Consider the following 26,726-nt stretch of genomic DNA (forward strand, 5'->3'; position numbering starts at 1 on the left):
TGTGTCCACTTACAATCAAATCAAAACATTGTGCTTTTGTAAAATAAAGAAAATAAACAGGGTGTGCGTTCTGCCTCTCCGTCGCGGTGAACTTTTTTTTCTTGAGCACGTCTATAAACTGAAACAAAACTCAGCGAATACTTCTCACACATTTATGAGCCATATACTTTTATACACATTTAAGTGTGTACTTTTAAATGATCGGATTCAAACTGCAAACAAATATTCTCTGTTTAAGTAATTTGTATAAAACCAACAGGATGTCCAGTATCTCAAACGCTTGCTAATTACTTTTTAATTCGACACGCCTACTCGCGCAAAAGTGCTTCACATGCAAATCTCCACATGGGACGCGAACGCCCTCGTTACCTCAAACACAAAACACCAAAACACTTCACAAGTCTCTGCTTTTCGTCGAGTTTGGAAGACACGTCTGAGCTTACATTGGATTTATATCAGAAGAAGAAGAACGCGATTTGAAGACAAGAAAGATGTAAGGTAAGAAATTCTTACTTATTAGTTTATGGTATTGTTGCATTAACTTCACATTGCAGTTGAACTGTTGCTAGATATATGGTCAATATTATACTATTTAGACCCGTGTTTCCTGTTAAATACTGTTTGTGGATATCTGCTCAAATATAGATATGTATAACCATAATGTTTAATATTTTGGAGCGCGATGGCGTTTGAATGTATCATATTTTGGAGCGCGCTGTGGGTTTGAGTATCATATTTTGGAGCGCGCTGTGGGTTTGAATGTATCATATTTTGGAGCGCGCTGTGGGTTTTAATGTATCATATTTTGGAGCACGATTGCGTTTGAAAGGAAAAATGCACCAAACATTAGGCTTTATGTTTTTACTATTATCTCATTTCATATCATCATAACGAATGGAAACATTTGAAGTAACATATGATAATCAATAGATTTTTCTCTAGCGTAGTTGTTCTTGAAATCTTTTGGAAGATTTAATTTATTGTTATTATTATTTTATGCAGCACTGCGTAGCCTATGCCTACAAGGCACAACAAACCTGGTGTTCATTATATATTGTTGGAAACGTGTGTGTGTGTGTATTCTGTAAATTTTAAAAAGAAATTTTAACCAGAAAAATCTAAAATCTATTCCCAAAATCGTGCAGCCCTATAGTTTCTCTTGATATCAGTATGTTCACAGTTTTTTCTTTTTTTTTTCTTTCAGGGACCAGATGCAACTGAGTCCTGCTGACTTCAACATTCACATGAGTCTCTGTACATGAACGTGGTAAAGTGAAAATCAAACACCTTGGAAATTAAAGGTATGTACAATGTTTTTAGGAATGGCACAAAGGTCTCTGTCTTTGGATCATTGTTTTCAATGTGCTCTTTTGTCATTTGTATTTTTGGATTGTGTTGTAAATAAATCCAAACAATCTAAAAGCCATTCTTTTTTAAATCTCCTCATTCTTTGTGCAAGGTTGCTCTGAATGACAGGGCCTGATCGCTCCTAATAGGGCAGTTAGGGGAGTGTCTTTGTCTTTCTCAGGTGTTAAAAGCTTACATATTCATGAGATGATCACGCATCTTCGCATATGGCTTTGTCACACAAAACACGTCTTAGAAATTTTAAATCAATATATTGTCTTATCTGAATGAGCAGTCAGGGTGATTTTCACATAGTTTTGGAGCAAATATTCTAGGCTATGTCATACAATTTTCAAAAATATTGTGAAGAAATAATCAGTATGGGTTTCATGGCCTTATTTCAGTGAGAATTTTTTTTTGTATTTTCACAAACCACGCATAAATGTCATTATCTCAAAACTACAAACTTTTACATACATGCTGCTGATATATTATTGTAGCAGAGTTTGTGCTGAATACAGTGTAATCAGACTTTAGCCATGAAAATGTCACAAGTAACAGAAAAAAACACAAATGTCAGAGCATGTCAGAACACCTCCAGGGCCAGAAAACAGCTCAGACCTCAGAGGGTTAATATTCACAGACACTAGTCTATACCGAGATTTGATTCATTGTACAGCCCTACTTTTGATTTATTCATTCAAAAATAGCCAAATTCCGTGACGTTCTGCTTTATACAGCAAGCTCCATTTGTGACTGGATTCCGCGATTCGATCCGTGTCACTTATGAAACACAGACGGGGTGAATTTATGAATGAGAGTGAAAGTTCTGACACAAAACGAAGTTGTTACGTATCCTGACGATTTTTTAAGTGGGTATACGGAAATCCTTGGCCTTTTCTAGTGGGTATACGCCGTATACCTGCGTATCACGTAGACTACACCACTGCACCCGCAAGTGCACCTTCATCATCCCGCCCGCTCCCGCAATGACCTTTCAAAATTTGTCCCGCGCCGCTCTGTTTTGCGTCGGGTCCCGCGGGTCCCGTGGGACTCCCGCGGGAGTGCAGGACTCTAACTTGCAGTAAACATTTTGTTTCCCATCATAGTTCAAATGTCTGTATCTACAACAGAATGTGTGTGTGTAGTCCTAGGTTTCTGAATAAATTCTGAATAATCTGATTAATAGTTTACAAAGACATTATGTGAAATGTTTATAGATCATTAAAATATATTTTCATAATGACATCCCAATAGCGTTGAAAAAAAACCAACAATTTTTTTCTTTTTGTGTGTGCGTGTTTGTGTGCGTGTAAGCATGCATTATGCAGTTAACATGGAAAAACTGATTTGCTTTAGTGCAGAAAGCTGGTAAAAATCAAGAAGTTTAAAATGAAAGTGAGCCAATAAGTGGTCTTCTACTGCCCTCTGCTGGCCATTCTACTTATTAATAAAGTCTTTTCACATGTGGTTTTGCATTCATATTTAGACACTAAAAAATCACTTATATAACATTTACATTACTATTATAACACAATCCTATTTTGTCAGAGTTTATCACTTCATTTGTACTGATACTTCATATAATTGCTAGCAATGTGGTAAATCATGGTAAATCACGCTAGAAACATGGTAAATCATAGTAAATAATACTAGAATGTGGTGTATCAAGGTAAATCATTCTAGAACGTGGTATATCATGGTAAATCATGCTAGAACATAGTAAATCATGGTAAACTATGCTAGAACAGGGTAAATCATGGTAAACTATGATAAATCATGATAAACGTACTCGGTTCCCTGAGAGGTTACCACATTCTTGTATGATTTACCATTGTTTACCATGATTCTAGCATGATTTTCAGGTACCCTTTCGAGAACGGTCTCTTTGTATTGCGTAGCTATACGCAGTGGGGAAACTCCTTTTTCTCGATAATACTGAAGCCTAAAATGTAAAACGCATTTGCAGCTGCACAGCTAGCACAGTGAGTGTCTGGCTCACTCATTGGCTGTGCTGTGGCAAATGCTGCCAAATTGGGCGTGGCTAAGACTATATTAGAGCCCGAATTCGCCATTATAGCATCTTTTAAATCGACTGAAGCGACAAACTTGCCATGTTACTATAGTGTGGCCGGCTACGCAATACTCGTTTCCTTACTCTCAGGGAACCGAGGTTACGATAGTAACCGAGTACTTTCCCTTTCGAGGACGGTCACTTCGTATTGCGTAGCTATACGCAGTGGGGACGCCATGTAAAACGGCGTATTGTAAGTAACTGGTTGCCTACTGCAGCTCAGGACTCCTGAGCTCACAGAAACAAGCTAGAACACAAAGTATATATATATTGGAAAAGACCTGACACCGTTGGGTCTAATAATATCTATAATGTCAGTAAGCTCATATCCAACATAATATACCAATAAGACCGGACATCGTCGGGTCTATTAAGTATAAGGGATATCAGAACCGGCCAAAGGCGGGTTTTATAATAATAATGTATAATGTGCTTATGAACAGTGACATGACACGTAGATAAGACCAGACACCGTTGGGTCTTAATCATACCGAAAGGACCTTCGCCTGGGAAGGGGCCGCCTAGTGAAGGGGGGCCGTGAACCCGTGTGTTGTGTGCTTGAAACATAGTCTTTATGTGCTTTATTTGGGTCGCCGTAAAAACGGCATGAGGAGAATAAACTGAGATAAATACTAGAATATGAATACTAGAATAATACTAGCATACTAGAATATGTTAAATCATGGTAAACCATGCTGGAACAAGGTAAATCATGGTTAATCATACTAGAACTTGGATTATCATGGTTAACTATGGTAAACTATGGGAAACCATGCTAGATTCATGGTAAATCATACTAGAACGTGGCAAATCATGGTAAATTATGGTAAACTATGGTAAATAATGCTAGAATCATGGTAAATCATAAAAAAAATCATACTAGAAGTGGTATATCATGGTAAACAGTGCTAGAACATGGTCTTTTCCATCTATGATGTCAGTGGTTAAATGCTTGCTAAATAAAACTTAACCCTCTGGGGTCTGAGCTGTTTTCTGGCCCTGGAGGTGTTCTGACATGCTCTGACATTTGTGCTTATTTCTGTTACTTATGACATTTTCATTGCTAAAGTCTGATTACACTGTATTCAGCACTAACTCTGCTACAATAATATATCAGCAGCATTAATGTAAAAGTTTGTAGTTTTGAGATAATGACATTAATGCGTGGTTTGTGAAAATACAAAAAAACAAATTGTCACTGAAATAAGGCCATGAAACCCATACTGATTATTTCTTCACAAGACTTTTGAAAATTGTATCACGTAGCCTAGAATATTTGCTCCAAAACTATGTGAAAATCACCCTGACTGCTCATTCAGATAAGACAATATATTGATTTAAAATTTGTAAGACGTGTTTTCTGTAAGAAAGCTTTATGCGAAGAGACGTGATCACATCATTAATATGTATGGCTTTCACACCTGAGAAAGACAAAAACACTCCCCTAATGCCCTAATAGGAGCTATCAGGCCCTATCATTCTGAGCAACCTTGCACAAAGAATGAGGAGATTTAAAAAAGAATGGCTTTTAGATTGTTTGAATTTATTTACAACACAACATCATCCAAAGATACACAACAAATGACAAAAAAGCACATTATTGAAAACAATGATCCAAAGACAGAAACCTTTGTGCCATTCCTAAAAACATTGTACATACCTTTCATTTCCAAGGTGTTTGATTTTCATTTTACCATGTTCATGTACAGAGACTCATGTGAATGTTGAAGTCAGCAGGACTCATCCGTGGGGCATCTGGTCCCTGTAAAAAAAAAAAAAGACCTGTGGACATACTGATATCAAGAGAAACTATAGGGCTGCACGATTTTGGGAATAGATGTTAGATTTTTCTGGTTAAAATTGCTTTTTAAAATTCACAGAATACACACACAAATGTTTCCAACAATGTATAATGATGCTGCATAAAATAATAATAACAATAGCCTATAAATCTTCCAAAAGATTTCAGTAACAACTACGTTAGAGATAAATATATTGATTATCATATGTTACTTCAAATGTTTCCATTCGTCATGATGATATGAAATGAGATTAGAGTAAAAACATGAAGCCTTTGTTTGGTGCGTTTTGCTTTTCAAACCCACAGCGCGCTCCAAAATATGATGCATTCAAACGCAGAGCGCGCTCCAAAATATGAAACATTCAGCGCAGAGCGCGCTCCAAAATATGATACATTCAATCGCAGCGCGCACTCCAAAATATGATACATGAAACGCACGGCGCGCTCCAAAATATGAAACATTATGGTTACCATATTATACATATCTACGTTTGAGCAGATATCCACAAACACAGTATAGTAAACACGGGTCTAAATATTATAATATTCACCTTATATCTAGCAACAGTTCAACTGCATTGTGAAGTTTATGCAACAATAACATAAACTAATAATTAAGAATTTCTTACCTTACATCTTTCTTGTCTTCAAATCGCGTTCTTCTTCTTTTGAGGTAAATCCAATGTAAGCTCACGGCGTGTCTTCCAAACTCGACGAAAAGCAGAGACTTGTGAAGTTTTTTGGTGCTTTTGTTTTTGAGGTAACGAGCGCGTTCGCGTTCCATGTGGACGATTTGCATGTCAATCTCTTTTGCGCGTGTGGGCGTGGTCGAATTAAAAATAATGAGCAAGGGTTTGAGATACTGGACATCTTGTTGGTTTTATACATATTACTTAAACAGAGAATATTTGTTTTCAGTTTGAATCCGGTCATTTAAAAGTACACACTTAAATGTTTATAAAGGTATATGGCTCATAAATGTGTGAATAGTATTCGCTGAGTTTTGTTTCAGTTTATAGACGTGCTTAAGAAAAAAAAGTTGACCGCAACGGAGAGGCAGAAAGCACACCCTGTTTATTTTCTTTATTTTACAAAAGCACAATGTTTTGATTTGATTGTAAGTGGACACATACAAAAGTAGAAATATCACAGATTCTTTTTTCATATTTCTTTTTTCTGTATGACCATAAATGACAGCGTAATTTAAGTTTATTGTGCTACTATGTAAAGAAAATCCAGCAAAACGCGGGGGCGCGTTTGCCGACCTCAGAGGGTTAATGTCTATTGATGCTTTTGTGCTTAACCCTCTGGGGTCTAAGGTGTTTTTGGGGTCCTTTAGATGTTTTAACATGCCCTGACATTTGTGCTTTTTTCAGTTGCTTATAAACACATTAATGGCAAAGGTGTAATTACACTCTATTTAGCACAAACAGGGCTACCATAATATGTGAGCAACATGTATGTACATGTTTGTATTTTTTTGAGAATAATGTTTATGCATGGTTATTCAAAAAACTAAAAATTTAAGTTTCTGAAATAAGGCCAAAAAACACATATAAATATGTGTCCACAAGACTTTTGAATAATGGGTGTCGTCGCCTAGAGTTTTTGCTTCAAAATGATCTGAAAATCATCCTGCTTAATCATTCACATAAAAAAATACATTGATTTAAACTTTGTAAGACACATTTGGTTTAGAAAGGCAATATGCATAGGGGCGTGATTCACACCTGAGAAGACAATGGCCCGCATAATGAACTGCATAATGAGCCGCATAATGAGCCTTTCATTCAGGTGTGTCACTGAGAGTACCACAAGTTAAGAGTGTGAGGACTTATTTTGTATGCATGCAAATTGTATTATATCCAAGGTAAACATTTCTAGTAACTATGCAGTTAATTCTCATGATGTATTTTCAGAAAGTTTTGGAATATATCCTCTCCCCAAATGTGTCACTAATAAAAAAACTAATAAATAATTTAATGAGAAGGTTTATATTGACCTATTAAGATGGTACTTACATCTACCTTGTGAATATATGTTTTGCTATTTTATTAAACAGTTTTCACACATAAATCAACAATATTTACAATTTTAACAATATTTCAAGTGTAATCTTTCTTTTTAAAAAGTATACATTGATTTTATCATACGCATTTCAAAGTTAAGGATTCATTAGTTTGAATATTGGAACAAACACTATAATAACATCTCAGTTGTTAATTATGACCACCGCTAGCGTAGCTAGCCGGTCATATAGGGATTGTCAAAGTTTTTTTTTTTTTTTTTGTCACCTTACTGAATTTTTCGTCAACGATACCAGGGACACTGAAGCACCGGGGAACATGAAATTTGGTGGGCATGTAGCCCCACTAGACTTCTAAGGAAAAATTTCGTTTGGTCCTCGGGGGCCACTCCCCCCCCGCGCTGGGCCCCCCCAAACCCCAAAAAATGCAGTTTTTCCTAAATAACTACCTGAACCGTGGCACCGAGGATGAAGAAATTTTTATGGCACATCAACCTAGCCCATAATCACTCATTTGTGATTTGCGCCCCTCCCATAAAAAATGAAAATGCAATATTATTCTGCTTTAATCGCCCCTATATTCAGTGGAGATGTTCAGAACTGCACCATATTTCATGTGTATGATTAACTTGACAACCTCTGGGGGTATCCTCTGCTAAGTTTTGTAGAATTTCATCCATGGGGGGGTATAAAATAAATTCATTTATGTGCACATTTAGTGACTGTACACTCATCGGCCTGTAGATGGTGCTGTTGAGCGAAGGGTTGCTGGTTTAGGATGATACTGTCACACACACACATGCAGGAATACAAACAAACGCAAGCATGCACACACACTGACATCCACACGCACAGACACATACCCATACACACACATACAAATCCACATGCACATACACACACACACACACAAACACACACGCGCACACATGTACGCACACATACATACACGCACAGACACACACTAGTGTTGCACGGTGTACCGATACTTCAAAAGTATCGCGATACTCGGAGATTAAAAACGTCACGATACCTAAATTTATCAGTATCGATACTTAAAAAAAAAACTAAAAAACGCCTCCCTATGGACGTCTGTGTTTTTTCCTGACGCACGCAGCAAAGAACCTGCCACTGTCAGTGTCATGTGACAAAACACTACAGCGAGATGGCTGCATGTGCGAGCACAAGTGGTCCACGACTCGTAGAAAAAGATGACGCGAGGAGTGACATATGGAAGTACGTTGCCTACCTTGCTCTGTTGCACGGTGCACCGATACTTCAAAAGTAAATCGGAAAAAACGTCACGATTCCTTAATTTATTAGTATCGATACTTCTAAGAATGACGCGTTCCAGATTTGTAAGGCCGGCGACACACTGGCTGCGTGTCGTGTCCGTTTTTATTTCGGCTCCCATGTTAACTGCCTGCGTGACACACGAGTCTGGGCGCAGCTCGAGACGCGCGGAAAACGCGTGCATGCTAGAAATAGAACAGACGCCTATTTTCCACGCGACACGCAAGCGTGTTGGAAGCGTTTCCAGGCAAAATAGAATAGGAAAAGATGTTTCTATGTCATTTTGACACGAATACATATTAATAAATGACATTTTGATGTTTGAAAGTTTTGACATAAATACAATATAAATGTAATTAAAAAAAATATTATTGATTTTCAAATATTGCACCTCTCAATACAGAATAAATTATTCTGTAGCCTATTTTGCCGTCAACACTGCCGACGTTGTCTTTGCTGCTATATATTTATGTTTAACATGAAGTATAGGCCTTCCACAACTCTCTCCCCACATGTCAAATATATCACCAATGAGGCTTTGGCCTATCATATGTTACCAACATTAAACATTGTTTAATATAATCGCTGTTCATATTTTTATTCAAAGTTCAGAATCAAGATAAAGCTCTTATGTTTCTTATGATAAATGAGATAATGCTGCTAAATTTATAAAAAAATTACCTTGAATGTCATTGCTCTAATTTATTTTTTATATTTTTATATTTCATATTTTGTTCAAATGTTTAATATATCTGTTTTTCATATGTTCATTTATTAGTGTGTTATATGATTAGAATGTTGTCCCGGTTTTAAAATAAAGCACAGCAATGATATTTGAGAGTGTTTCTCCCTTTTCAGGAAAAGTATCGAAAAAGTATCGAAATCGCAATACTTGACTTGGTATCGGTATCGAAACAATAATTTTGGTATCGTGACAACACTAACACACACATACACAAATACACACACATACACAAATACACACACATACACACACACACACACACACACACACACACACACACACACACACACACAGACAGACATGCACATACTATTACTTTTTTTAGGTATATACATAAACACGCAATACAGCCAAATTACTCCACGTCATTTATATTTGTGGAAAGCCAGTGCAGGCCTGAGCGGCGGTCATATTTTGTACCGCGATGCGGTACATCTAGTTCAATATACCTTCTTTATTTTTAACAAAACATCACATACTACCCTAACATATGAGCAGAAATTGGCAAACAAAAGCTTATTTGATGTGACAGTAGTCTTTTTACAGTAAAAACTTTATAATCTATCCTAAACTCAACGAGATCTTGTCTAAACATTCATATTTCATCTGTAACATCGTTTTTATGATATATTTGCATATACATGTTAATTTGCAGTTTAATACGTTGCTTATACAAAGACATTTTATTTCAACATATTTCAGTAGATTTTTACTCATCTCAGTATAGCAATATAGTTTTGTAAAAGCTAAATTAGTAATGTGTTCATGTAAAAATAACATGTTTACTATAGGGGTGACCCCGAATAGTCGAAGATTCGATGCTTCGAAAGGAGGAGCCTGATTCGACTACCGATCTCATGGTCGAATCTTCACAGAGGTGTTATGAAACGAGCATCATGCCACTTTGGCTATATGAGGGCGCTCAATGTCTGATTTCACATAGTACTACCGGTTTTCTGTCAATACGTTAATATTCAGCCTATTATGATAATCCTGTATATAAAAATGTGCAAAGAAAGAAGCTTTTAATAAATATTTTTTAACGTGCGTGAATAAATCCAAACACCCCATGACAGATTTAAGTTTCACTTTCAATCCGTGACCGACAGAGGAGCGTCTTGGCGGCAAGGATTTAAATCTTTAACAATGTCTGGGATAAGAAAATCTAAAGTGTGTACACCTGGTACACCATCAGAAAGGATATTCTCCAAGGTTGGATTTAGCATCAGGAAAACCAGTCTTTCACTCTGTCTGTATCCGTTGGAGTCTTTTGTGCGCGCGGATAAAATACATTCTAAAACACTTAACGTGAAAAACGTTTAACGACTCAATCTCCTAAAATAGTTAAATAAAAAATGTCAAATTATGTAAAGAAGTCCTCCTTTACTATAGGAGGAACGCACTGCGTTCATATTCTGGATTCATCTGCTTATCTGCACATAGTATGGTTTCTTAAAGTGTGTACTGTGTACATTAAGCCACGTTAAAGTGCCTTTTAAGCCTTTTAAAAGATTTTTTCACGTTAAGCATTTTAGAATGTCCCGTGGAAAACCAACTTGTTAACGTTGGCCGGCAGAAGTGCGATCATGGTTTTCCTTAATTTAACTATTTTAGGAGATTGAGTCGTTAAACGTTTTTCACGTTAAGTGTTTTAGAATGTATTTTATCCGCGCGCACAAAAGACTCCAACGGACACAGAGTGAAAGACTGGATTTGTTCTCTCGATCAGGTAGGCTACAAGTGATTTCAAAACTTTTCAGCCGGTTCTAATTAGATTTTTGGATGCTGTGAACATGTTTAGCTAAAAAGACTGCCACTCCAGTTTAGCATTTATTGTTGTTTCTGCAGTTAAAAAGACAAAGTTGAAAATTCTGGCTACTATCGTTATTTTAATAATTTCTTTATTTTAATTTTATTTTATTGATCTGTCAGGGTTATCTAATCTAACTATTTGTGGCTTGTGTTTTGAATATATGTTCCCCTGCACTTTAGGCATTTTGCACACATTTGCTCATCTTGTCACTTGATTCTGATTTATTTCGTTTTGTATTTTTATTTATTTGAAAGGTATATTCTGTTCATATTTAATTAATAGTTTATTTTTTCGGTGCATCGATGTTGTGCTGTAGGCTACTTAGAGCCTGCTCGCAGGTAATTTAGCCGATTTAATTATTTTTTTTTGCATATGAAATGCAAATCCTGTCTGCAGTGTGGACTTTCTGGAGTTATTAATGTTATTTCTTAGTTTTATTGATCCAAAATGTTTTTATTCATTTTCTTCTATATCTTTGTGTGATTTTCTGTACATCGCGGCTTTGAAATGTTAAAGCCCCGCCCCCATACACATGATTCGACTATTAGTCGACTATAGGCAAGACTTGACGATTCTGATTCGACTATGAAAATCCATAGTCGGGGACACCCCTAGTTTACTAATGTAAAGTTACTGCTGGAGTAAACAGCTGTGCCGTTCATTCATTCACACACAGACACGCGATTCATTTTCAAACAGTCTTTTTGCATTTACCGACACTATTGCATACCGTGGTTAGAACAAAGCACTTAAGAATAAAAAACTTATTACAGTCCTCTGAATAGCTGGATCCGTTGCTCCTCGATGTGAAACTAAATTATTCCTTAGGATTATTCTTCACAGCGAAGCAAGACGACATAAAGTGCATGAGTCTGTGCAGGGCCGTGCAGAGACCTCTGGAGGGGCAGGTGCTCAAAGCATAAAAGGGGGCACATGGAACAAGGCTTTAAATAGGGCTGTGCTCAAAATATCAATACAGCAATATATCAATATGGATGATTCTGTATCGATACGGCAGCAAATGCATTGATGCAGTTTTGAAAAAGAAAAAGAACAGAAAAGACACATTTTAAGTTTAAAAGTTAAAAATAACTCTGGGATTAGAAACTGAAGTATCTTAAGTTGTCCCAACCTGATGGCTTTTCCTTCTCTGTTATAGCCTACAGAATAATAAAGAACAGCTGTAATAGTAAACTGTATAGGACAAAATCAACGTGGCCCATGTTTCGTACAGTACAGTATAGTTTTATTTAATGCCATGTCAGCATCTGTGGCTATTTTCATGGCATAAACTGATTTACAAAAATACAAGAGTTACATTTATACAATGAAAATAAAAACAAAGCAAACAGAAAAAAAATACAGCAATTAATACTTTACAAGATTTTTAACATTAATGTGATACCTGTTCTGGTAAATTCTTACTAAAGTCCTTAAGTGAGTTTGCTGCCTTTGCTGTTGTTGTTGTTACTGCTGCTGCTGATGATGATGATGATGATGATGATGATGATGATACTGCTGGAGTTGATCTGAGACTGTAGACATTAAAACAAACATATAGGAGATATATTAGCTGATTAAACAATTTTTATGTGACCATGACAAGATGTAAATATTGCTGACAGTGTATAGAACTGGCTCACTAGCTCACTGACCTGTTGTAAAACTGCAGACTCTGCCCAGGTTGCTAGGGGAGATGTTCACAGAGGCTGCTGCACACAAAACATAAGATACTGGTAAGCCTTACCAGTGTTGTGATAATAATTTTTAAGGCACTCTACGTTTTTTTAAAATTAATACTGTAGAAATAATAACAATAGTTTAAAGTATAAATAATAGTTTTTAGTCAAATAACATAAAAAGACCAGACCCTCTGAAAATTGTCTCTCTCAAACAGCAAGCTAACGTTACTTCTACAGCCTACACACAGCAATATAAACAACATCTCTGTCTGCATGCTCTCTTCACGTCGTTCTTGTAAAATAATAATAATAAGTAAACAAACATCAAAAGCACTTCGCTGAGAATGAAACACCACTTACCAGCAGCCGCAGAGTTGAAGATATCCTCTGGTAGTGCGCGTAGCCGCGCGGAATTAAAAAATGCGCGTGCAGCGTGAGGAATCGTCCCGGATGAGTTCGTAAGGTGAAAGGTCATCATGTGGGTCATTTTATTTACGGCTAAATTATTATTCATTAATTTTACTAATAGTTAGATTGGGCAGGCATCCACAAAAGGGCCTTTAATTAAAAAAAAAGGAGAGGAAATTTTGCCTTGACAAAAGGGCACTTTGGGCACCAAGGGGCAAAAGGGCAGGTGCTGGAGCACCCAACGCCCCCCCCTCTGCACGTGCCTGAGTCTGTGTCTGTCTGATTAAACTCGCAGTGTGTTTTATCCAGCTGATGTGGGTGTTCACAGGTTTGCATGGATGCCTCAGATCATTTGCGTTTGAATAGCGCGCTCTCCGTGGGTGGGGTCACATTAACACTTAATGAGATGAAATGAGAAAGACTGATATCTCTCTCTTCATACAGATTACATAAACGGAGAATATTTGTTTTTTATATAAATTACTTCATTTAAAAGAAGAGAATTGAAGCTTCATGCCTGTGTGTCTGTATGCCTGTTTGACTGAGAAGGCAGAACTCGCATCGTTTATTTTTCTTTATTTGGCAAAAAGCACAACACTTTGTTTTTATTGTGAGTATACACACAAAAAAAATAGACACTTAACAGGATCGAATGATGTATAACACTTGTATGTAAGATCAAAATCGACTGAGTATTTTGAGTCTCTTTTGCACTGATAAGAAAAAAAGTGAGCAGATCACGCCGGCGTGATTGCCGACCCCAGAGGGTTAAAGGCCTTAAATGCTTGAACTCTGGTCAAATGCTGCTTGCAGCTTTAATTATTATTATTATTATTATTATTATTATTATTATTATCATCATCCTTTTAATCTACTATGTGCAAATAGCATTATTGTACATGTTGCCCATTTAATGTCTTATTTCTTTTTTTGTATATGAAATTTAGGAAACGTTTGTTATAGCATTTCTTAATGAGTCAGTGGCTATATACCGAAAGACATACTGTCAAACGGTCTCTGGAGCTGATCGGGTTTCTGAAATTTGTTTTGCTTTTGCTGATGTCCTCTTTCGTGATGTACAGGATGTTTGGAAACGGATATTGATTCATACGGAAGTATGAATAAAATTTGTCTTCAAAAGACAACTACTCTCTAATAGTGTTGTCACGATACCAAAATTTTGACTTCGATACGATACCAGACCAAAATACCTCGATACCAATACTTAATCGATACCACGGCAAAAAAACTAAAACAGTAAAAGTAATTGAAAAATATGACAGAACTTAATCATTGTTTTATAAATTAATTTAAAAAAACTCACATGACCAGTATGATCCTGCCCTGCTTTATGACCATTCCCTCCCCTTTATTAAAAATAATAATAATAATTACATGTCAATGTGAACGTCCTTACCAAGATGTTTGCAACGTTCACATTATTATCAATCATGCTAACATTTACAAACCTTTCACAACTCTGAACAGGTTGGGATGACCAAAATCTTATTTCATGATACGAGTCATTTAATATTTTTTAAATGTAATTTTATAATTATAATATAGATATTTAATTTAATTGTATCTTTGTAATTAAAAATAAGCAAAAAAGCTAATTACAAACAATATGACAAATACTATAAGAGACAAATAAACAGTGCTTAATTTCTTTTTTGAAAGCTATAGACCTTCTGTAGCTGAAACAATAAGGTATTCACTCTATAAATTAACTATAGACTGATTCTTAATAAATAGATTAAATGTATTCAGTCAAGCATTGGGTGACTGTCTATTTTCTTTTGTTGTTGGATTAACATTAATCACACAGAATATTACGCTGCCGGTCCGGCCCTTTAAGACCTGCATCTATCCAATACATTGAAACATATACGATTTCTTTTTACAAACGGTTTACGTTCACTAAAGACATACCCGACTGTGTTTACGTGAATACTCGCCAGGACGTGCATTTTTACATATCATTTTGACTATTCAAACCTAATAGTCCGCGAAAGAGAACTGAAGTCGCGATCGTATGCTGTCTGAACGGCGTGTGCGCGCGCTTCAGGTCTGAGCCCGGCAGCGCGAGCACGTCCCGCGCTTTATTTTCTCATGCATGCACGTTTCTGTGTCAAGTGCTGCGCGTATATATTTTACTGTTCTGCTTCCGTTGTTTAGTAGTGAATTTACACGTCCTGACTCCTGCTGTCACACAGCTACGCAAGTTAAGAAATACTGCTCTTATTATTTACTGTCACTCTTAAAGTACCGGTACTAATAAAAGTTAATATCGTATCGTTTTTAATAGTAGGGTATCGCGATACCTTCCTAGTACCGGTACATCGTGCAACACTACTCTCTAATCAGAGTGACGGATTCTCCCAACTCCTCTCGTCTTTAAGGATCTTGTGTACCCAAAAGCGTCTGTTTTTCTTTTGATGTTTTTGTGTAACGTAAAGCAGCAGCAGGTCATCTTTCTTCGCTACTTTGAAACCGCAGCACACAAGCTTAGAATAAAAAGACCTTTATCGTTCGTTGGTGTGGATGCTAATATAGTTATAGCAGGGCTGCCAACTTTTGAGTTTAGCTTGGAGTGAGATTTTTGTTGGGGGGGATATGTAAAAACAAATATTGCATCACAATAAGTGTAATTGTGATTGTCAAAACATTTGGTAACTAAATAGAATTTTAGGAAGTTTAGTGACAACATGTTACAATCTTTACATTATACAATGACTGGAAGAATACAGTTTTTATTATTGCTTGACAAAAATTTCAAGATTTCAATTCCATTCTTGTGATTTGATTCCGATTTTGATTCAATATTGACTTCTTTGGATACATGTTTATTATGACCGCCGCTAGTGTAGCTAGGGATTGTCAGTTTTTTTTTTTTTTTTTTTTTTTTTTTGTCATCTACTGAATTTTTCGTCAACGATACCAGGGACACCGAAACACCGGGGAACATGACATTTGGTGGGCATGTAGCCCCACTAGACTTTTACGGAAAAATTTCGTTTGGTCCCCGGGGCGAGCGAAGGGTTGCTGGTTTAGGATGATACTGTCACACACACACATGCAGGAATACAAACAAACGCAAGCATGCACACACACTGACATCCACACGCACAGACACACACCCATACACACACCCATACACACACATACAAATCCACATGCACAGACACACACACACAAACACACACGCGCACACATGTACGCACGCATACATACACGCACAGACACACACACACACAGACACACACACACACAGACACACACATACACAAACACACACACATACACACACAGACAGACATGCACATACTACTACTTTTTTTAGGTATATACATAAACACGCAATACAGCCAAATTGCTCCACGTCATTTATTTTTGTGGAAAGCCAGTGCAGGCCTGAGCGGCGGTCATATTTTGTATAGAGGGCCCAATCTGCTGGTATTATTAAAGGTTAAAAATAACAAATGAAATTAAATATAATGCAGTTTTTGTTATAATAAGAATTATTTAATGACATAAGTAAAAATATAATAAATATGTAATTAATGCTCAGCAAAATCTCCTCTCTAGCTATTTTTTCTATTCAATTAACATGCAATGGTCATTAACCTGTTAAGCTGCAACGCCACTTTTGAAAAATCCCCAGAAATGACATACCCAAACTGAAACACATACAGTTCATGAACCCTTTGCACTAAAAGCACAAGTATGATCAAGCCATAGCACAAGCCATATGTGTGACCATGTTATATTTAAAATCTGAAAATGATAAGTCTAAAACTCTGTATTTAGTTAAATGTTTTTCAAGATCATGTCAAATTACTTTATTTTGGGCCTAGCTAGCATGTTAGCTTAGCACACCATCAATACACGACCATTTATGAGATTAAAACTATGTTTGTGCTCCAAACGTACTTTATAACGCAATTCGAGTGTTTTAAATAATCTTCTGTGATCTAATTTGGTTTCAGATTAAAAAAAAATCTGACAGAAAATATATTTATAGAATTATGTACAATGATAAAGTAGGGCTGGGCGATATGGATTTTTTTTTTTATCACGATATGTTTTTCCATATTGATCGATCTCGATTCTTATCACGATATGTAGTTTTTGCAGATGCTGCCAGTGCAAGGGACATCCTGAAGCTTGAAGAAACAAGAGATTCACTGAAACTTTAGAATAAAGATTAATAACATGAAAAATTAAACAATATGCCTTCCAATAATGAGCACAAAATATTTTTGTTAAGGTCTTCATGCAGCCAAAGGATTCACATTACACTCCCACATTGTATGAATCTTTCCATTGGTCAAGAGAGCAGCAGGGCCCACAACTGGCAAAAGAAAATTCAGCGCTCATACAGAGTTTTATATGCTTTCAAACAAGTGCAAACTAGTAAGTGACTGGTCAGTGGTCACTTTTCAATATATTTTACATTTTTTGATTTTGTAAACAACAACTTATTTAAACAACTTAAAACACAATTATTAAATAATAATAATCTCAAATATTTCTAGAGGCAGCACAAAACCAAACCAAGTAAACATGTGGGTCACACCCTCTGACACATTCAAGTGCTAAACAAAGACAAAATAAATGCAAAAAGTAAACCACTATAATACTATTATACTGGTTTACCTCCCAGAGATTTTTTGGAGGTATTGAAAAATGCAAAAAAAAAAAAAGGTTGTGCACATCATTTATAATTGCAAACATAAGTCATCTCCATAGGGTCATCTCCCTTTATACAATAATACAAACTTTTACTTACTGAAACATTGTATATAAACTAACAGCTGTGACAACTATCACATAAAATTGCTTTGGCTGGACAGTGAACATCTCAAGTACAAAAAGAGTAAACATGGCCCTGGTACAAATACTACCTGAAAGATTAAGGTAGATCTCTAGAATTGTTTTATAAGTAGAATGAAATCTGAGCCAAAATTGCACAAATATGTAAACATAGTAAACCAAGGGCTGGGCGATATATCACATGACATTGTTAGGCGCATCTCGTCAGTAAAGCCGGTTCCTTGATTAGTAGTAAATCGCCATCACCTGCTTTCAGATGGAGCGGCATTTACAACACAGAGCCATAGTTTCCGCTAGAAAAAAATGGTGCCGGTCAAAGTGACCGGCAGAGGTTTCGTTTTCCGGACATTTTGATGATTTGCCGCCAAATTGCCGGTCAAATATCGCCTCTTAATTAGTCAAGTTGAGGAAAACTGGAGGCAGGCTATGTAACTTAAAAAATGACATAATCAGGCCGTATAGAATGCAACATGTTTATTAGCCTAACTTTCAAATAGATGGAAAAAAACATGAACGTCCGATTGGCGTCAATCAACGGCAATTGTTTTTACTATGGTTTCACATTCATAGTTTAACAAACAAATCCCCCTTCCCCACATAAAATATCCTATTGTTTTTACTCAAGCGAACTTAATTATACTCTCTCAGTATGTCTCATTTAGCTGGTAACATTTAAATTGGCCACCGTGAAATGACTCCTTGTCAAATGAACTGGAACAAACAAATGACTAGGCCTATAACATTGTCTTGCGTCATTTTAGGCTACTGTTTACGCTGTTTTGCAGTGCTGAATTGTGCAGCTGCCGACTTAAAATCAAAACTTCCCTGTAGCCGCGTTTCCATTACAGATTTGCGCAAATGTTTTGCGCTATTATCTAAATATCGATAAAAAAAACTATTGCGAAATGACGGCGTTTCCATTAATGCTACTTAATGCATTACTTGTTATGCGACTAAAACGTCCTTTTTTCTCTGACGTGGCATGTTATCCGAGCATTAATGGCAGGGAAAGACCCTTATACTGCGAACGACACATATAAGGAGTTTCTGGGTGTTTCGCCCTCATTTCTGCTCCGAGGTTTTGATTGTGGCATTTATTTGAGATTTAGAATCCAGTATTCCTATAGGCTAATTATTGTTTCTTTTATGAATTTAATAAAGAACTCTGTCTCGTATTCTGTCCAAACGATCCATGTAGGCTACTTTTGTGTCCATTCGTTTTTCCTTTTTTAACCCGTAATTGAAAAACGAAAAATGAACGGTTGTTGTCTTTTTAAAACGCAAAGTTGAACACCAAAATTTTAATTTGAACTGGCTACACAAACTGCTGCGCAAAAAAGTAAATACTGACGAATTTTCAGATTTTTGTTTATGACTTTTTGCCCCTTTATTAAACATTTAAAATATTCACAAATTAATATGGAAAACATGTCGATTTTACTGGTTTTCTAAGGCCAAATTAGAACCTGGAATTTATGTTTTTCCCGCAGTGCTGAATGAGAAGAGCCATTAATATTATTAATAAACTATTGTTTTCTAAGTGTCGGCTAAAATCACTTTTCCATCTCCGCTGTTAAGCAGATGCGCTTTTAGAGAGAAATGCACCTTTCATATGGATTGCATAATCAGAAGGTATTAGCTTTCGATTCGAATTTGTTCGTTTTAAAGTGGACATTTCAAGCTCGCGCTCCAGTTTACGGAGATCATGAAAGTGTGTCTGATTTTTATTTTTTATTTTACAAAAGCACAACGTTTTCTTGTTATTGTGAGTTTACACAAATAAAAGTAGTTGAGAATAATGTATTATTATTTTCTGTATGACCAGAAATGATAGAGTATTTTAAGTTGTTTCCACTGTTATTGCAAGTGTTCACGCCCGCGCCTCCGTGCCATGCAGTGCGCGCTCCACACTCAGCTTTGTTCCTTTTTTGCATAAAAGCGTCTTCTAAATATAGCCTATTAAATGTTATAATATTATAAAATTATATAAAAGTATTATTATTTGCGTAGCTATACATGGACCTCAAACACACCGCGTCTTCTAAGTCAGGTGACTGTAAATGCGCAAAAAACTGTTTCCATATCAGTTTTGCGAAATATTCCTTTTTCGAATTGCCTGAAAAACCTCCTCATGCGAGCATAAAAACTTTTTTGCAATAAACGGGAGTTTTTGCGAAATTGACGTGGTTCCATTGTGCGTATTTTTAATTCGCAATTTCAATTTGTGCAATTTGAAGGGTAGCCTAATGGAAACGCGGCTAGTGTCTCTCCACAACTTGCAATGCGCATAAGCCGCGTAACCTTGTTCTCCGCAAGGCGACTTCGCTGCTTCGTCTTGATCCGATTCTGCTTTTTCTCCGGTGGTGGTGGAGCTGTCTGGACATCTGAGGCTTCAGGCGTTCCTGATTCACCATCGTCCGTCGCGTCTGGCCTCTGAAAAAAGCTTTTACGGGTGGCTAGTCTGCCTGGGTCTGGCCATATTTAAACGTCTCACTCATTCGTTCGTTGTTTAGGTCTATATTACAGCCGTTTTAGGCATGCGCTTTATTTGAAATGCAGCATGCGATGTTGTTTAATAACTTTCAAATGGTAGAGCCTGTTCCTTTTTAACATAGCCAAAGGTCGGTGTATTTTTGCTTTATACATTTTAGGCTTATTCTCAAATTCAGATTGTGTTAGGGGGGACGGGATTATTAGGCAATTTTTTAATTTTGTCGGACATTTCTTTTTTTTTTCGGCCAATGGAAACCTGAGCCATATCGCATTAATTATATACGGCAGCCGGCAGACTGATACTGTTGTTGTTGCGCTTACTTTTTCATGTGATATCGAATAATATGTCCCAAGCATATTATCGAAATCGTTAAAATTTTTATCGCGATCCCGTATCGAGATCGAATTATCGCCCAGCCCTATGATAAAGTCTATATCGATTAGCATTACATTATAAATATAATCTATTATTATAAAAATACCTGGCATTGCTTGAAGAACACAGGCAAATCAAATATCATTGCAATCATTTTTATTGTCTTCAAAACGTCTGTATCTGCATATTACAGCGATCTCTGTGTTAGCTTTGTGTGTAGCTGCTATCAGTGACGTCCTTGAAGGTCACATGATTATGGCTCTTTTTCATGTTCCATATATGGAGTATTATTGTGCATATAGCGCCCTCAGGCTATTGGTATGAATTGAAAACACAGCACATCTCAGTAAGAAGCGCTCACAATGATTACATCGACGCATTTGGGTATAAATTCAATAAATATTATTCCTGTCTATAGAAATATGATGTGAATCTATGAGAATATATCTATATTTCTCCAAGTCTGCACATTTTTGAGCTAAAAGCCCTGAGGGACGTTGTTTTGTGAAGCACTGTCATGACGACAGCACGGAGTTTTTTTTTATGAATGGACAAGCTGACGCTCATAATTCATATTAAAGGGATCGACGCATTTTTTCATTTCATAACTCCTGACACAAATTAAGACATAACTGTCACTATAAGTTTCGCAGAATACAATAGTGGTCAAATACTGAAACTTGAGTCTTATATCTTTTTAATGATGTATAGTTTGTCAAAGTATAACATTTAATCTGATAGTAACTTTGAAATAAATAAATAAAAAAACGCTTCAGTGCGCCGACGCACTGGTGAAGTTTAACAGGTTAAATGGCTTTCCTGAGGTAAATGTAACGTTATGTGACATAATTATTCTCCTGCTATTATAATACCAGCAGACTGGTGGTGGTTGAGGAGAGATCCCCAGATATGATTGTAAAGCGCTTTGGGTGTACAGTAGTACATATGAAAGCGCTATATAAATGCCTCATTCTATTCTATTCTATTCTATTCTATTCTATTCTATTCTATTCTATTCTATTCTATATATTGACCTCTTTCCGTGGTTGAAAAACAGTAATTGGTCGATATTATGTATACTTTCGTTAAGTTGTACTGCATCTTTAAATAAAAAAGTAACAGATGATCGGTTCACGTGCACTTGAACTGAGGCGCTCAGCGATCTGTCACGTCACATTTACAAGCGGCAAACGTATTTTTGTCTGAATTTCGTAGTAAAATTGACGGAATCTAAGAGCTGATAATTAGTTTAATATTAAAAGTACCTCTTTGCTCCGCAATTTTTCTGTGCGTGAGAAAATGGATGTGTGGCGTGAGAGCGTGTGAAAAGTGTCAATTGCATGAGTCTCACGCTCAATGCGTGAGAGTTGGCAGCCCTGGTTATAGTTCTTGGTGTGAACAGGCCTTTAGTCACGTCAGTCTCATCACCATTCACTCTCACTGAATAAAAAAACGAACAAAAAAACGAAATCACCCTTAATTCGAGAAAGACTCCCAGAAATGATTTGGCACATTCAGGCATGTCCATCGTCAAAGGTCCATAAAAAATGTTTTGTTGGTTTTACATTTTAAGCCCAACTGTCATATTTAATGCAGCCTTGAATCCTAAATGTACCCTTTAGTATCCCTGGAATTACAGTGGCCCATTTGGAAAATTCACTGGTCCATAAAATGTTCAAAACAGTAATTTCTTTTTTTTTTTTACTTTGGATTTCGCTATACAATTATTGTGTATTAAGTCCTGTTATTAGCTAGGCCTATATTTAACAAGTAACACATGTAATTACATATTTACCTCACTTTATCAGAGAGTAGATAGTTTAGATGTCCCTTCAAGTCCTGAGCCCTAGCACTGTTAAGTAATTTGAATATTAAACAAATATTGAAGTATAAACATGCTTACTTAAGATTTTCAGATATGTCATGTTAGTATTAATGTATTAAAACTGTCAATCGAAATAATCACACATTTCCTGTTGTTAATCATGATTAATCACACCTAACATTAAAATCTGTAATCATATATTTTCACATTGAATCTCCAAATTAATTTAAAACAACAATGTTTGCCAACAAAAAGACATGGGCATCTTTTGTTAAATATCCTACTATAAATGAAGGCCAGTATCAACAATGCCAGTACTGATTAGGGATGCTCCGATCAGGATTTTTGCTAATCCCGACCATTCAAACTTTATAAAAGTTATGTGTAAGCTCTCTGTTGACTGTCACTTTTAACTTTTTTTAAATTATTTATGATTTTTTTTAATAGTTGAGAGATGTTTTCTTTGATGGAAATTAACCATGTGCTGTAACTGTACCTGATAGGCCCCAAATTAATCAATCTAGAAATTCTAAGTTAATCGAATCGTAAGCTTGTAAATCATAATTGAATCCTATATATATATATATATATATATATATATATATATATATATAGTAAATTTTGTCTTTTCCCTTTATTTTCTTGTCAGAGTGCACCAGAATGCTTCATTTACATGTTAAAAATAAAAAGCCTCTGCTGCATATTCATTTTGGCATTGATAGCACCTTTCCTGTAGCTCAAACAGTAGAGCATTGGTGCTTGCAATGCCAAGGTCATGGGTTCAATTCCCAGGGAAAGCAAGAACTGATAAGAATGTAAAAATGTGTATCTTGAAATGCAATGTAAGTTGCTTTGGATAAATGCTTCTGCCAAAATGGAAGGAACTGGAGTTTGTTTTTGGAGCTCAGTGACTGTCTACAACTCTTTTATAGCGTCATGGAACGGGCTGATGACGTTTTATATCTGCGCGAGCAGCCAGAATAACAACGTTTTTTTTTTTTTTATTGCCTACCCTACCTTTAAATAACTCTTTAGTCAGGGCTAATGTATGCATGTCCTTCTAAGCCTCGATTATTTGCGATTCCACCCTGGTAGCAAGTGTGGAAATTGTACTTTGTCAATACACTAGAACAGTGGTCACCAACCTTTTCAAGCCTAAGATCACATCCAAAGTCCAAATGTAAACCAAGATCTACCACTTGCAAAAAATTATGAAAAAACAAGGCCACAATGTAGTTCTACTTTGACATTCTTTGTTGCCTGTTAGTCACTAGCAAAATACGTATTTAACTATACAAATAGTATATAACTATACAAACTGTCAACTATAATTCGTAGGTCAAGTGTAAACAAGACTTCACCGTCTCCAAACTAAGCGCTGTCTTGCTCTCTCTCCCTCGCACATATTAATCAAAATAAATCGACACGGTGGTAAAAGGTTGGAAGACCAAAGTTTCATGTGGAGCATTCTGAGATTTTTTTTTTTTTTCCTGAATTACCGCTGGGTGTGAATTGTGCTAAATAATTTGCCTTATCTTCACTGAAAAGTGTTCCGGACATTCAGCTGACATAAAACAACACTTTAATTAAATGAAAAAACTATCCAGTGATGAAATGTTTTCTGTGTTGCCAGAAATCTTGGATGTCCATGTCCTAACTGCTGGGATAATCACACAACGCGCATGACATGTCCAATTCGCGAACTAATGACTCCTTTGAACCGATTAATTTTAATGAATGGTTAAAACAACTGATCTTTCCAACAGTGAACTCAGGAAACGTCTGAATCGGTGTATGACTAAACAGTAACACTTTACAATAAGGTTCTATTTATTACATAAATTACATAAAAAGTACAGTTTGCTTACTCAAGCTTTAAAATAAATAAAACCAATTGTTTTTTTTTGAAAAGCACTAAATTTTTCCACACAGTGCTATCAAGAATCGACAAGAGAATCGTTAAAGAATCGGATCGATAAGCAGAATCGTCAGTGGCATTGATATTGATACAATCTTATCAATTCCCATCCCTATGTGAAGACAGTAAAATTAGAATCAAACATTAAAGAACATACATGTTTTTTTTTATAATTTTTTGAGAGTTAAAAGATTAAAACATTTTGCTAACATGAGGTCTTGTGTCACTGTCAGTCTTTTTACATCAGTGCAAAACTAGGGTATGAAGATTAAGACCCCTATTCATCAGCATGCATTGATTAATCCCATGGCATGTAGCAAAATAAAAAAGGTGCGACCAAATCATATGCTGGTGCGACCAACTGAGAAAGTTGGTAGCACCAGTGCAACCAGTGGAAAAGTTAGTCTGGAGCCCTGTCAGAGAGTGATATCACGTCTTAAGATAATGACTTATCAGAGAATACTGAGTAAATTTTTTTAATTACAATCTATGTCACTGTGTCATGAGGAGGTTAATGTGATGAAGCCAAATGGATGAGTGATGTCTTGATGTACAAATAATGGAAATGTTTTGTTATGTCCCAAAAAAGGTGATCCATCTGTCTTGACATGGCTCTGGATTTCAAACCTGGTGATTTGATTTTTGCAAAGATGAAGGGTTATCCCCACTGGCCTGCAAGGGTGAGCAAGCACAACTAAATGATCATAATTTCTATTATTATTATTATCATTATTAATATTATTAATTTGTTTATTATAGTCAAATGTCACTGTCTGATTAATGTTTAGTGCTTTTAAATGCCTTTAAATGTTTACTTATGCTGCAGTTTCATGCTTAAAATATGCCACTGTGCAATTTCAGATTGATGAGATTCCAGATGGAGCCGTCAAACTGTCAAATATAAAGTTTCCAATCTTCTTTTTTGGCACTCATGAAACGTAAGTAGAAATTTGTCGAAAACTTTGTGTTGTATTGTTAATTAAAGACCTGGGGCCTGATGTTTTTACTTTGCGTATGCACAAAAAAGGAATTGAAATGTGCGTGCATTTTCTATGCACATATCGGGATTTATATAAAATAAAAGTAATTGTAAATGTGTGCACACTCAAGACCAGAGGGGGGCAAACTATGGCCCGCCGAACACTTTCATCTGGCCCGTGAGGACGTTTTTAAAAAATATTACACTTGAGTAATGGTTTTGGTTCAGAATTATTAATTTGATGCAATACAAGCGAACGCCAATAAATGGCAGTATAGCACGCAGTACAGTTAGGCGGGCCTACTACTGTAGAATTAGAATGCACTCGGTAACTCGGACAATTAACCCTTTAACGTGTAAGTTTAAAGGGGTCATATAATGGTACATGCACTTTTACAAGTTGATTGTACTGAAATGTGTGTTGGCAGTGCCTGTACACAACCATCATAAAATGATAAAAATCCATCCAGTGTTTTTTTTTTAAATCTTCTTATATGTTTTCCCCCCATCTCAAATCAAGCCGTTCGATTTTGTGACGTCACAAAATCGACGGCCCTCCCATGATTGTTGATTGACAGCAGTGTTTCAACACAGACCCGCCCTCGCTTGTGAGCGAGCTGTCAATCATAGTCCGCGCGGACCGGCGCGGTCATTGTTGATACGCTGGAGCACTGTCTATGAGCAGAATGGCGTCTAAGCGATTGTGGTGTTCTGTTCTTGGGTGTAATAAGGAACACAGCAGTCATTTTGATGTTCCTAAATCCGAACCGCTGAAGACGCAGTGGCTGAGTTTTTTTTTCGAAGGGAATATTCCCCACGATCAACAGCAATGCTTTCATGTTTGCTTTCAAGAATAGAGTAAAATTTATAGTTACTTAAACTATGTGTTTCTGAGATGAATAACACACATCGGCAAATTATATTATATTCGAATAGATTGTTATTGCTGCTTCCATAGACATCAGTGTGTATTTTACAAACTCCAAATGTATTGTTTTACTAGTGCTTATGTGTATTTAAATGTCTGAAACCTAAATGAAAGATGTGTTTGAAAACACTGCAAATAGTTGTGGTATATGACAAGCGCTGAGCGCGTCCGTCTCTGGCTTA

General features: G+C 36.3%; 1 protein-coding gene across 8 annotated transcripts in view; it reads left to right on the forward strand.

The window, feature by feature from the left end:
* Positions 1 to 26,726, forward strand: part of psip1a (PC4 and SFRS1 interacting protein 1a) — a 268,546-nt gene that overhangs the window by 47,952 nt on the left and 193,868 nt on the right. For all 8 annotated transcript variants that reach the window (XR_014204723.1, XM_082165413.1, XM_082165415.1 and 5 more), the window contains exons 2-3: positions 25,227 to 25,317; positions 25,499 to 25,575. Coding sequence is in view for 7 of the 8 variants with exons in the window: in XM_082165413.1 (XP_082021539.1) it covers positions 25,246 to 25,317; positions 25,499 to 25,575 (149 nt within the window). In the remaining variant the exon portion in view is untranslated. The remainder of the gene's footprint in view (positions 1 to 25,226; positions 25,318 to 25,498; positions 25,576 to 26,726) is intronic.

The sequence above is a fragment of the Leuciscus leuciscus genome, assembly GCF_965113295.1.
Source record: "Leuciscus leuciscus genome assembly, chromosome: 3".
Taxonomy (NCBI): domain Eukaryota; kingdom Metazoa; phylum Chordata; class Actinopteri; order Cypriniformes; family Leuciscidae; genus Leuciscus; species Leuciscus leuciscus.